Below are 13781 nucleotides of genomic sequence, written 5' to 3' on the forward strand. Positions count from 1 at the left end.
TTCTCCACCTTTTTATCCAGCTCGGCACGGGTTAAGTGACGTCACGTCCTCAGTGTCTCTTCTACTGGCCTGCCCCTTCCCCTTATCTCAGTCTGAGTGGACTGAGTCCCTTCCCCAGCAACATGCTGCATTCTGCCCTTCCCTCCTCTGCAGCTCTGCACAATGAGTAGATTGTCCCCCTCTGAGACACTGTGTGCTGTCCTGAGCTGGGCTCCCCCTCCCACCAACTCTGATAAATTTGCAGGGAGTCTCAGCTACTGCAGAACTTCTTGGGGGAGTGTAGAGCTGCTGTGTGTTGTAGTGCAGGGCAGTGATTGGCTACTGCTGCAGAACTTCTTGGAGGGAGAGCAGGGCTGCTGGGTGTTGTAGTGCAAGACAGTGATTGGCTGCTGCTGCAGAACTTCTTGGAGGGTAGGGCAGGGCTGCTGGGTGTTGTAGTGCAGGGCAGTGACTGACAGCTGTTGGCTCAACAATAACCCCCCTCCTCGACTCTCTATCCTCAGCAATAACCCCCCTCCCTACTTCTCCACCCTCAACAATAACACCCCCTTCCCTGCTTCTCCACCCTCAATAATAACCCCCCTCTCCACGTCTCCACCCTCAATAAAATCCCTCCTCCCTGCTTCTCCACCTTAAACAATAACCCCTCTCCCTGTCTCTCCACCTCCAACAATAACCCCAATACCTGCCCCCCCATAACCCCCCTTCCAGATTCTCCACCCTCAATAATAACCCCCTTCCTGCTTCTCCACCCTCAATAATAACCCCCTTCCTGCTTCTCCACCCTCAATAATAACCCCCTTCCAGCTTTTCCACCCTCAATAATACCCCCCTCCCTGCTTCTCCACCCTCAATAATAACCCCACTCCCTGCTTCTCCATACTCAATAATAACCCCCTCTCCACCCTCAATAATAAACCCCCCCCCCCCCCCGCTTCTCCACCCTAAACAATAACCCCTCTCCCTGCTTCTCCAACCTCAGCAGGGGGGGGGGGGGTCTTGTAATGATGGGGATATTTTGGGGGACGGATTCTGGATTCTGTGTAATAATGGGGGGGTAGTATAGGGGAGGGGGCCTGTGTAGTGATGGGCATAGCATGGGGGAGGGGGTCCTGTAATTATGGAGGAAGCATGGGGATCCTATGTAGTGATTTGGGTAGTATGGGAGAGGGATTCCTGTGTAATGATGGGGAGGGGAGACGAAATTGCCTTGGGGGCCCAGGAAAATGTTTGCTCAGGGTCCAATCAATAGTAAAGACGGCACTGTGCACACTTGAAGAACACTTTTAGTGAGCTACTTGGGATATTGCACTGAAATCAGATTATGGCGAGTTGGTTTACTGGATAATATTAGAAGTTTTCTGATCCTCGGTTTCAATCCTAATGACATTGTGTTTTTTGGATGCAAAGAGGAGCAGCAGAGTTCAATAACATTTCAGCCAGAGGCTGTTTAGGGTTGCCACCTCATCCCTTTAAAACCCAAACACGTATGAATTACATTAGGTTCTGAGGCTAATTTAATGCAGATAACTGTCCTCTCAGCAGTTCTGCTCACCCCTACCAGTAGTAGTTTGGAAGCCTTCCAGCCTTTTAACACCTAATGTAAATGAAAAGCAGGAGCTTTAGGAATGGTTATGGGGTGGACTGAGCTGCCTGTGAGAAGGACTTGATCAGGTTTAGCACTTCTGCTGTAAACTTTGAGGATGAATTGATTCACAGTGTCTGCAGCTGCAAGGCTTAATGATGACCTGTTTTTTAAAGCTTATTCACTGCTTGTTTAGATTATGTAAATGTTAACTTTATAGCCTGGCCACAGGTTTGGTTTAACAGTTTGCCTTCGGGTTTGTGATCTCGACACCTCACAAACAAACACTTGGCTTGCAGAACCATGCATGCACAGTTTTGCGCTCTCTCACACTCACAAAGCACTGCGCTCAGCTGCTGCTGCTGTGAGAGAGAGAGAGAGAGAGCAGACTGCACATACATTGTTAGGCAAGCCAAGCTTTTGTGTTGGGGTTGTACAAACAACTTCAGGATGGAAAGTGGGAAGCCCACAGTAGAATCACCTCCCAAGTAAGGATAATTTTTAAAGTGGTTATGTGTAGCGCTATATCAAAGTGTCAAGGAAAAATGTGTCAGCATGCATGTATCTGGAACCGTCTAAATAACTAGATATTACAGGCTATTGCATGGGCACATGAAATGTGAAATACACTAAAATAAAAATGTATGTAAAAAAAACGCTCACATTTTGAAGGAATCAAAACGGCACATTCGGTATAAAAGATGCAAGTGATGTCTGTAAAGGACTCCTTTACAGACATCGCTTGCATCTTTTATACCGGATGTGCCGTTTTGATTCCCTGAAAATGTGAGTATTTTTTTACGCGCTTTATCGATTAAAACGTTTTCTTTTTTTTTTTTTTGACAATATTACGCTATGCCGGATTCTTATTTTTTATGGTTTCATATACAATACCGTGACCTTATCCCCTACTGAGTAACAACGCATCATCGTTAAATTGACGCTGTGGTGTGAGCCAAATCTGCTGAACATCTACACCTGTTGAGCTGATTTCCAGCTATAAGACTTGGGGGGCATAAACCCAACTAAGTCCAAGTCCTTTGGTAAGCCTCGTTCTCACGGTGGTGGTGCTGGTGTTGTATGCATAAAGAATTCAACTTAAAGTTTTACTTGAAGCTTTCCCTGATTTTTTTTTTTTTTTTTTTTTTTTTTTTCTTTTTATAATTTGACACTGGTTTTGGACTTTGTGGGACTTATTTAATATTCACACCTTCCATGCAAGAGGGTGCGATAGACTATATTGCAACAAATAGTTTGTTTTTTCACGTATATTTTCTTTCACATATATTTATATAGATTTTGCATACATTTTTATTTTAGTGTATTTCACATTTCATGTGCCCATGCAATAGCCTGTAATATCTAGTTATTTAGACGGTTCCAGATACGTGCATGCTGACACATTTTTCCTTGACACTTTGACATAGCGCTACACATAATTGTATGTCCTTGTTTTTCACGCTTTTGTCTAGAAGCTGTGTTGGCAGCTTTATAAAAGTCCCCGTCACAGCGCAGTATACACCGATATATACTCTTTCAAATTTTTAAAGTTGAACTAAACTGTATCTGAGCAAAAACTGAAAATGCTGTGTAATTCAATTTTAATTTTCACAGCAAACTCTCCTTTCCTGACAGATTCCATGGCAGCATACAAATCTTTGGTCCAGCGGCTGTGTTCCTTTTTTGTGGTCGTCCTAAGTACTGATTTGGCTATTGGTCTGCCTGAAGTTTTTTCTCTCCGTGATCAAGACCTGACAGCGACGAGCACTGGGAAGACAGGTCGCAATACTCAGATAAGCCCTGGCTATTAGCAGGGTATGGCGCAAGCTTAACGGAAGATACTCCAATAAGCCCTAGCTGTTAGCAGGGCATGGAGTGGGCAAATGAAGGAGGCGCTGGAAGAGCTAAAGCCTGGCCATTGGCAGGCAATTGCCAGATAGCCCAGCTGTTTAGTGGGTGGCCCTATCTGCCCCAAGCCCAGTGTGATCAACCTACCTGGCTGGTCTGATTGTGGAAGCAGGATTGAAGTTGCCGTGACTTTGACAAAGTGGATGCTCGTGAAACATGTTAGTCACAGCAACCTAAGTTTGCAGTTTACCACCACCTCACACGTCTTTCATTTCCCTTACTTCCGGGTGCAGTCCTGACGTCATCCAGCGCGCCCCCCACTCTTGTGTCTGTGTTAAGCTCCCCCGGCTCCAACTTCAGCTGTGGATGAGACAGGCCATTGCCTGCAACTTGGCATGGTTATTCCCTGCGACCCGCCACAGCTGTCAACAGCAGACGGCAGAGCATCCTCCTGCCATTGCGGCTCCCATCCTTGACACCAGCAGAGCCTGGCCTCCAGTGTGCTGTTTTTCAATGATTCCCTACTGGGCTGTCACCGCTCTCCATGTGGTTCAGGTAGTTCATTCCCTATGTTCCACCAGCCACATGGATGATATTAACCCCCTCCCATCTGGATTTCAGTGTGGTACCATTTTTTTTCTTTTTTTTTTTTAATCATCCTAATTGTTGCATACCTTCATGTTCTGATGACTGATTACTGCATTCATCCCAATATCTTACAGGTTACATAGACTTTTGCAGTGTTTGTTCATCTCAGTGCAATAAACTAATTTCATTCATCCATTGGTTCAGGTATACTTACTGCCTGCCCTGCCTTTTTGTTTTTTTGCTCTTTATCCCCCATTTTCCAGTAGTTGGCAGCTGCACTGAGTTATTGTCCCTCTTATACCTCCAGGGGTTCCACATCCACAAATTTGACTAATTGCTTTAGCGTTTAAGGAACTTAGTGTGTGTGTGTGCGGTGATTGTATACTTTTATATTAGCTATTCCATGGCAGCAGTTTGTGTGTTTGTTTGTCTGTTTCTTCTCTGGCTCTAGTGTCTTCTAATCTATGGCAGCTGGAGCGCATTTGCGTTCCAAACTGCTGCTTTCTCTTCCAGCTGGACATCCCTGGGTTGTGCCCGCCCAGCGCATGCGCACTGCGGGCGGTGGTGGCATAATTTCAGTGGAGAAATTCAATCGGCGGTCAGTACTGTTGATGTAAGGATTTCTCTGTAGGCAGCTTGCAGCAGTTTCCCAAAGTGCTATATGCAATTATCACAGGGTATGCTTTGCAGTAACACCCTTGTATGCTGTCTCTGTGTGATAGTGTAGCAGGTATGAGAGGATGGGTTTAACCCTTTCCTTTCTGACCTGGGTACTCTTTGTGGGTTCTTTAACCATTTCCTTTCTATCCTATTTTGCTTTTGTGATTCTTTCTAGGTCAGGTTGATAATACACGGCACGAGATTATAAAGACATCATAACAACATTTTTCTTGATGTATTTGTCATAGGTCACCGTCAAGGCCCAGCCTTTATAGCAGAAGCTCTGAATCCTCTACGCACCCACCACTATAACAGCTGTTCCAAGGAGGGAGCCTGCTGGGGATGCGGTACTGTGGTGCCAGATGGCAAGTCAATGTGTGAGCCATGCTAAGCCCAGGCGGTGGCGTTTTCCAGCAAATGGAATCCCTAGTGAGGCACATGTGTGGGATACAAGCCACACACGAAGTCCAAAAGCCACTGCAGTGTGTTCTTCCACTAGGATGACCAGGAAGCATTGGAACTGTCCCAACCAAGGTAGGGTCTACTGCAAAGCAAGAGGAAGTTCTGTAAGCACCTTTGGGATCAGATTCCACTAATGCGACTTGTTATGCGACTTTGGACACATGGGGTCGCATGGCGGGTCCCAATCCATTGAGATCAATGGCACGTGTTCCAAGCTATGCAACTTAATGTTGCAGTGACTTTGAGAGGTTCCTGCGCTAATTTGATGCAACTTTGATCCAGTGACTGTAAATTTGAATCGGGGCTGCACTCGGAGTCGGATCAGGGTCGCACTCGCAATCTCACAACTTGGAGACATAGCCGTAGAGGGAGTGTTATAAATTTTCATTTTTAACAGAACTAGGCGACAACATTTTGGATAAGTGGTGCAAAAGAACATGAGACGTCCCTCCCTTCTAAGCCAGATGGCCAAGCTATATCCATTCAGAGGTAAGGATGTGAAGCTGCCTCTCTAAAGAGCATGTCGCTCTTCCTTGGAAGATGCAGCAAATAACCCAAAAGTCAGCCTGGGCTCTTGTGACCATATCAAAAAGGATGGAAATGTGGATAGAGAATGTTGATGCAGTATGCAGGAGCGTTTTCAGAAACTCTGGAGTTCAGGAGTCAGAGCTGGTGTCGGTTTCCATGATAAGGCTCCAAATGACATCAGACACATAGTGGCACGAGTGATGCTCTCGTCAGTTAAAGCAAAGTGAGTGCTATGGCTGGGGCCTGGGCTTGCTGTTCCCGCCTCTAATGGGCGTAGCGTAGCATTCCCTTTTAGGGAGCTTCATTTTTAGGCAAGCTGGATAGCACCGGAACCCGGGCCACAGTTGGCATTAGTTCATGTTGATTAAGAGAGTTTAGTTCCGCTTTAAAAAAGGACAGCATTTTATTGTACACTCAAAGCTGTAATTCATATAGAATTTAAAAAAAATTTCAGTAACCCCTTCCCGCCAAGCATACATATGTGGATCATGAAAGTATGTGTGTTTGTGCTGGGAGCTCACTGCTAGCACAGAAACCGAGCTGTCACTGAGAGCTCCAGGTTTCATAATAATGACCAGGAGGACTGGCTCTTGATTGCGTGATCACTGTAACAGCCTGTGATTGGCTCTCATGCTGATCATTCACTGCATAGCCTGCCCCTGTAATCTGTCTTCCCTTGAATGGAGAAAAATATTCAGAATATTGTTTCCCTTTTCCTTGCTAGAGAAGTTGTAAACAAAACAATGTTGGGGGAAAAAAAAATTGGGGTAAAATAGGTAGACTAAGGTTTGATCAAAGTCTTGGTTAAGGGGCAAAGGTCAGTGAGCGTGTTTTAGGATTATTTTTATATATATATATATATATATATATATATATATATATATATATATATATATATATATATATATATATATATATATATATATATAAAAAATTTTTTTTTTTTTTTTTACTATTTCGGGACAGTTTTCTTTTGATAATAAAAAAAAAAAATCAGACATCCATTACTATTTACCAGCAAATGAAAGCCTAATTTGTCATTTGTCAAAAAAAGGGATAATTCACCCGTATGCACTAAGTAGTTGTAATGATATCCTTAGTTTTATTAGCACATGCCAAAGTTGGAAAACTGGGTTCTAGATTTATTTTACTATTGATCATGAAAGTGAACTAACCCTTTAATAAACTATTGTTAGTCTTCAGTTCTCCTTGACAGAACGGATAGGTCCATATATTGTTTATATGTTACGGGACTTGGATATCCTAGAGGACTGGACTGCTATCAAAAAGGTATTTTGAAAAGTTATTTCTTTTCTTTTCTTCTGCAACACTTTTTTTTGCCTCCAGATAAAAAAAGGGGGTATTTTTTAATCTAGTTCACATTTTATATTTTAACCCAAAAAGTATATATATTTATTGAATGGCAGTTACTACTAAGCACTAATTTTTGCCGGTACTTTATTGATCTATTTATGCTCTTAGCACATTTACCACTTGTCTACCAGTGCCATTTTTTTTTTTTTTTTTTTGGACACCAGTTTAAAATGCTAATTTTATGCCTAAATATTAGTTAAATTCCCAAACAGTATATATTTTCTGAAAGCAGTTGCACCCTGGCAAATAAGGTGGTGGTAGTTCCATTTTTGGATGTCACATGATATCGGCTCACATGATTTTTATTTATTTTTTTTTTAAACTCATCTTTATCATAAGTTTTTCAAAGTATAAAGTTGAACAGTAGCTCGACGGATGAGCAATCACATAAATAACATATACATGGCTAGAATGAGCTTAGTAAATTTAGTCAATCATAAGTGATGTTCTATGGGTTGCAAAGTGTTAGCAAAGAGGTGGCAGATTGGGTATGAAAGGTCTCAGCACTTTTGGAAGATAGGAATTTGTAGGCGAGATTTGGCATACATATACTTCATCAAACAGTGGTTGTTCCGAACCACTATCAATTCCGAGCTGGAAGGGGGGTGGGGTCTTTCCAATTTCTGGCAATGGCTAGACAACACATGGAAGATGACTGTGTGGGAGGACTGGAGCCAGGTTTTCATGTCCGGACCCAGTAGTACCATTTGTGGTGATAGAGCTATAGGAGTTGGTGAGATGGAAAAGAGGAGCTTAGAGAGCATAGTCCAGAATTTAGTGAGGGACGGGCAGTTCCACCAGATATGCAATGAAGGCCCTGGGTTTCCACAATTTCTCCAGCAGAGATTTGTGGAAGATTGGTAAATGTGGGCGAGTTTAGTTGGGGTAAGGTACCAACTGTGGTATATTTTTTGAACAGCCTCCTAGTGTAGTATACAGCGTGAGGTTCTCAAGGGTGTTTGGAGCGAGCGGTACCATTGTTGGGAGGTGTAGAAACATTGTAGTAGTTGTTCCCATTGTAACATCGCTCGGATCTTTGAATTGTGGCAGGTATTGGTGAGGAGTTTGTAGATATAAGAAATTCCTTGTTGGGGGGAGTTTTGGGTAAAGAACTTTTATGTGCCAGAGTGTCAGGTCTTCTGACCATTTCACCCTGGATAGGGCTGAGCGTATCCTGAGGTATTTAAAATCCTTAGCGGTAATATGCCAAGTAGACTGTAGCTGTTGAAAGCACATGGGTGTAGAGTCCTTATATACAGTGCCTTGCGAAAGTATTCGGCCCCCTTGAACTTTTCAACCTTTTGCCACATTTCAGGCTTCAAACGTAAAGATATAAAATTTAAATTTTTTGTGAAGAATCACCAACAGGTGGGACACAATTGTGAAGTGGAACGAAATCTATTGGATATTTTAAACTTTTTTTAGCAAATAAAAAACTGAAAAGTGGGGCGTGCAAAATTATTCGACCCCCTTGCGTTAATACTTTGTAGAGCCACCTTTTGCTGCGATTACAGCTGCAAGTCGCTTGGGGTATGTGTCTATCAGTTTTGCACATCGAGAGACTGAAATTCTTGCCCATTCTTCCTTGCAAAACAGCTCGAGCTCAGTGAGGTTGGATGGAGAGCGTTTGTGAACAGCAGTTTTCAGCTCTTTCCACAGATTCTCGATTGGATTCAGGTCTGGACTTTGACTTGGCCATTCTAACACCTGGATACGTTTATTTGTGAACCATTCCTTTGTAGATTTTGCTGTATGTTTGGGATCATTGTCTTGTTGGAAGATAAATCTCTGTCCCAGTTTCAGGTCTTTTGCAGATTCCAACAGGTTTTCATCCAGAATGGTCCTGTATTTGGCTGCATCCACCTTCCCCTCAATTTTAACCATCTTCCCTGTCCCTGCTGAAGAAAAGCAGGCCCAAACCATGATGCTGCCACCACCATGTTTGACAGTGGGGATGGTGTGTTGAGGGTGATGAGCTGTGTTGCTTTTACGCCAAACATATCGTTTTGCATTGTGGGCAAAAAGTTTGATTTTGGTTTCATCTGACCAGTGCACCTTCTTCCACATGTTTGGTGTGTCTCCCAGGTGGCTTGTGGCAAACTTTAGACAGACTTTTTATGGATATCTTTGAGAAATGGCTTTCTTCTTGCCACTCTTCCATAAAGGCCAGATTTGTGCAGCGTACAACTGATTGTTGTCCTATGGACAGACTCTCCCACCTCAGCTGTAGTTCTCTGCAGTTCATCCAGAGTGATCATGGGCCTCTTGGCTGCATCTCTGATCAGTCTTCTCCTTGTCTGAGCTGAAAGTTTAGAGGGACGGCCAGGTCTTTGTAGATTTGCAGTGGTTTGATACTCCCATTTCAAAATGATCGCTTGCACAGTGCTCCTTGGGATGTTTAAAGCTTGGGAAATCTTTTTGTATCCAAATCCGGCTTTAAACTTCTCCACAACAGTATTACGGACCTGCCTGGTGTGTTCCTTGGTCTTCATGATGCTCTCTGCGCTTTCAACAGAACCCTGAGACTATCACAGAGCAGGTGCATTTATACAGAGACTTGATTACACACAGGTGGATTCTATTTATCACCATCAGTCATTTAGGACAACATTGGATCATTCAGAGATCCTCGCTGAACTTCTGGAGTGAGTTTGCTGCACTGAAAGTAAAGGGGCCGAATAATTTTGCATGCACCACTTTTCAGTTTTTTATTTGCTAAAAAAGTTTAAAATATCCAATAGATTTCGTTCCACTTCAAAATTGTGTCCCACTTGTTGGTGATTCTTCACAAAAAATAAAAATTTTATATCTATGTTTGAAGCCTGAAATGTGGCAAAAGGTTGAAAAGTTCAAGGGGGCCGAATACTTTCGCAAGGCACTGTAAGTGACAGACCGCGATAATGCCTGCGGTGGTCCATTTGGAGAAGGTAATGTCAGGTGTGACAGTATGAAGCACCGTTGGAGGTTTGGTTGAGAGCAGACAGTGCGGGATGCCCTTATTGCGTTAGAGTGGCTTTACATGTTTTATGGTAGTGTGGATGGTATCAAGGTATGTGTGAATCCCTTGGTGTTGTAGTAGGAGGTCACTGAGAACCTGCTTGAGTTGAGAAACTAATACTGCTCTTTCTATCTGGAACCAGGTGGTTTGTTGTGTGGGGGTTCCACCAGAGCTTGGCAAGAGTGGTTGCTTTGTAAAATGCTGGAATGTCTGGTGCACCCATTCCTCCAGAAGAAACAGGTGTGCAGAGAATGTTGCATTAGAGACTGGAGTGTTTTCCACTCTATATAAAAGTGGTTGTGATAGACTGGAGTTTCAATAGTTGTTTTTGAAGTAAGGGTATTTGAATAGTTTGGAACATATATAGGATGTGTGGAAGTAGGTACATCTTGGTAAGGGCGATTTTACCTGCCCATGAGGTTTGAGTGTGCTGCTGAAGATCGTGGACAACCTTCTGGAGTTTAGATACAAGATTATTAAAGTTGACACACAATCTGAAGGAGGGAGTGATCAATTGAATACCCAAATACGTGAGGATTGAGTTAGGGCTCCACAAGAAAGATGTGTGGGCAACAATGTCGTTTTTGATGTGTTGGTCAAGACCAATACCTAGCATGCTAGATTTTGAATAGTTAATTTTATACGGGGGACAGGTGAGGCTGCACTCGGGCACAGGTGAGGCTGCACTCGGGCACAGGTGAGGCTGCACTCGGGCACAGGTGAGGCTGCACTCGGGCACAGGTGAGGCTGCACTCGGGCACAGGTGAGGCTGCACTCAGGGGCACAGGTGAGGCTGCACTCAGGGGCACAGGTGAGGCTGCACTCAGGGGCACAGGTGAGGCTGCACGGCCTGCACTGAGGGGCACAGGTGAGGCTGCACTGAGGGGCACAGGTGAGGCTACACGGCCTGCACTGAGGGGCACAGGTGAGGGTGCACTGAGAAACACAGGCGAGGCTGTATTGAGGGGCACAGGGGCGACTTTTCATGGCGCAAACTTTACATGACCTAAATTGCATATGAATTTTTTGCTGAAAAAGGATGCAAAGTCTGCTACTTGGTGGAAATCTGCCCACAATATAGATTCATTTGAATTATTTTTGTCTTGTCAAATTATGTTGAATATAAGTGGGAAAAATTACTAGGTAAAACTGGGAGACAAGATATTTCCAATTGTAATATAATAGGGTATCATTGTCTGTCTTTCATTAATAAGCCACTCAGTATGATGCTAAGACAAGGATTTTGAAGTTGTCTTTTAAAAAAAAAAAAAAAAATAGTCATAATGTGACCCTGCATAGAGTTGGGTTTAGAATTGCATGGGGTTGATTTATTAAACCTGGTGAGTGCAAAATCTGGTGCAGGTCTGCATAGAAACAAATCAGCTTCCAGGATTTGTCGAGCTTAATTGAACAACCTGAAGCTGATTGGCTACTATGCAGATCTACACCAGATTTTGCATTTAGCTTCTAACTTCAGGTTGTTCAATGACGAATCCTGGAAGCTGATTAGTTACAATGCAGACCTGCATAAGATTTTGCACTCACCAGGTTTAGTAAATCAACCCCAATGTCATCAAATGTTTTTCTGTATGCAAGTGAGGTCCTTGGAAAGACTGAGGATCATATCTAACAGTTGTCAGTTGTCATGCTTTGCAATCTCTTATTAATAGCATGTACAAAAAACCCGAACTACTATTTGAAAGACTTTACTGGTACTCACTCATAAGATAAAATGTCAAAAAAGTTTATTTGTAGAAAAATTTAAATAAGTCAATAACATTGATCATATTACAAAATTATAACATTATATATCATTCATCACCCTACTGCAGCTGGGTGGTGATTTAGTTTGCAACTTCAATTGAACGCAGGTGCATTTCACAGGTACAAAAGCCAGCTTCTTCAGGAAAAATGGAATTGCAACACAAATTCTAAAACAGAAGGTATAGAGGCATGTCAGTCAGTGTAACCATTTAACCAGGTATGTCATCCCTTGATAGGGAATGAATACATACCTAAACATATGTGAAGTAAAAACATAACAATGATCATCTCACGACACATATCTTGCAGCTTCCTCGTACGTGCGCTTCATTGGCGATTCTCGCTCGCTGTTGCAGGGTAGGGTTCCTACCTTTTCGTTCATACGCAATGTTACAATTCTATATGTTTCCTATCCTGCATCCCTTTCATTCTTGGCTGCCCCCAAGTTGTTGTCAGTCGTGTCCCGACATCATTCAGCACAGGTGTAGTAGATTTGTATGTTTCCTCGGCCTTGCTTGTCATCCCATGCCACAAACATACGTTTTCATTTGTAGATCCGAGCCACTGCCGGTCATGGTCCAATATTCACTCGATACAGGCTTTGTTGCTCATAGGATTCACAGTCTATGGGGGGGCCGCCTCATCCATTTGGAGATGAGCATGTATTGTTTGCATGGGTTCTGTGGCTGATTAAGGTGATAATTAAACCACCTGGTGCCTTGTCTGCACTTAATTAGCCTAGGGGGTTGGGTAGTTGGTATGGGTTCCATTTAGAGTAAGGGGTGGCATACACTCTGCAACCAATTCGTATCACTTTCACTTCATACTTTTCAACCAATTTCATTTACCCTACTACCGATTTGTATCAGATACGTTGAATACCTACCACAGTCCGATTCTAACCTAGTCGTGTCAGTGGCACAACGGTTTGCATCAGACACATCCTGCACCGATTCATACCGCTCACCCTCATACCCTACAAAAGAGTCGCTGTTATGTCATCTTACCGATTCCGATCACTTTCATGCCATACGCATCACTCCGATTCGAGCCTAGTTGCCTTTGGCGGCACAACGCTTCACATCAACCCCACCCCACACACCGATTCTTAGTGATTTGTACCATACCCTACAATTCGTTATTCATATCATTGCTTTGACCGATTCGGATCTTGTCAGCAGCTTCGTACATCACACTCCAAACCGAACCTAGTCGCACCAGCAGCACAACGGTTCACACCACATGCACTGATTCGTAGCAGTTTGTACCATACCCCACGATTTGTTACTCATATCATTGCTCTGACCGATTCGGAATGTGTCAGCCCTACATGCATTACGCTCCGATCCGAACCTAGGCGGATCAGTGGCACTATGGTTCGCACTGGACCAGGGGCGGACTGACAACTCATGGGGGACATTTTGGGGCCCCCCAGCAAGCTGCTTGCTGTGAGGGCACTCCATAGGAGGGAGAGGCCAGGAGCAGCGAACTGCACAGAGGAGGTAAGTATGACATGTATGTTATTTAAAAATAAATAAAAAAACAAGACTTTACAATCCCTTTAATTAAAACCAGCAACTGTTGGGACAACGCCTTGGTCAGGTCTATGTACAGTATAATGTACACAGTACGTGGGTCAGGAGTAAGTAAAAAACAAAACGACATATAGAGTACAGCAGTTGGGATGAGCGCCACGCTCACATCAGAGTCCCCCCTACACCAAATTCCCAACATTCTCCTTATAATCACATTCCACAGAGTCAGTCCCCCTTTACATCAGAATCTCCCCTTACGGCAGAGTCCCCAGAGTGTCCCCTTTTATCGGTGTCCCTTTGCACACACCTTTGCACCTTAGTGCTTGGTGTGGTAGGCAGCTGGCTGGAAAAAGCTTTAAAAAAAAAAAAACACTTGTTGCAGGCTCTGAACTGCGCAAGTCAGTCATGGAGCCAGCTGAATAGTGAACTGCTATGTTTG

The 13781-nt window shown here is 43.6% G+C and overlaps 1 protein-coding gene across 2 annotated transcripts in view; it reads left to right on the forward strand.

Annotated features, from left to right (window-relative positions):
* Positions 1 to 13781, forward strand: part of BRMS1 (BRMS1 transcriptional repressor and anoikis regulator) — a 61179-nt gene that overhangs the window by 37588 nt on the left and 9810 nt on the right. For both annotated transcript variants that reach the window (XM_077456257.1, XM_077456249.1), the window contains exon 8: positions 6897 to 6961. In XM_077456257.1, the coding sequence (XP_077312383.1) occupies positions 6897 to 6961 (65 nt within the window). The remainder of the gene's footprint in view (positions 1 to 6896; positions 6962 to 13781) is intronic.

This window comes from Lithobates pipiens, unplaced genomic scaffold, assembly GCF_037356315.1.
Source record: "Lithobates pipiens isolate NorthernLeopardFrog02 unplaced genomic scaffold, aLitPip1_a1.2 Scaffold_10, whole genome shotgun sequence".
Taxonomy (NCBI): domain Eukaryota; kingdom Metazoa; phylum Chordata; class Amphibia; order Anura; family Ranidae; genus Lithobates; species Lithobates pipiens.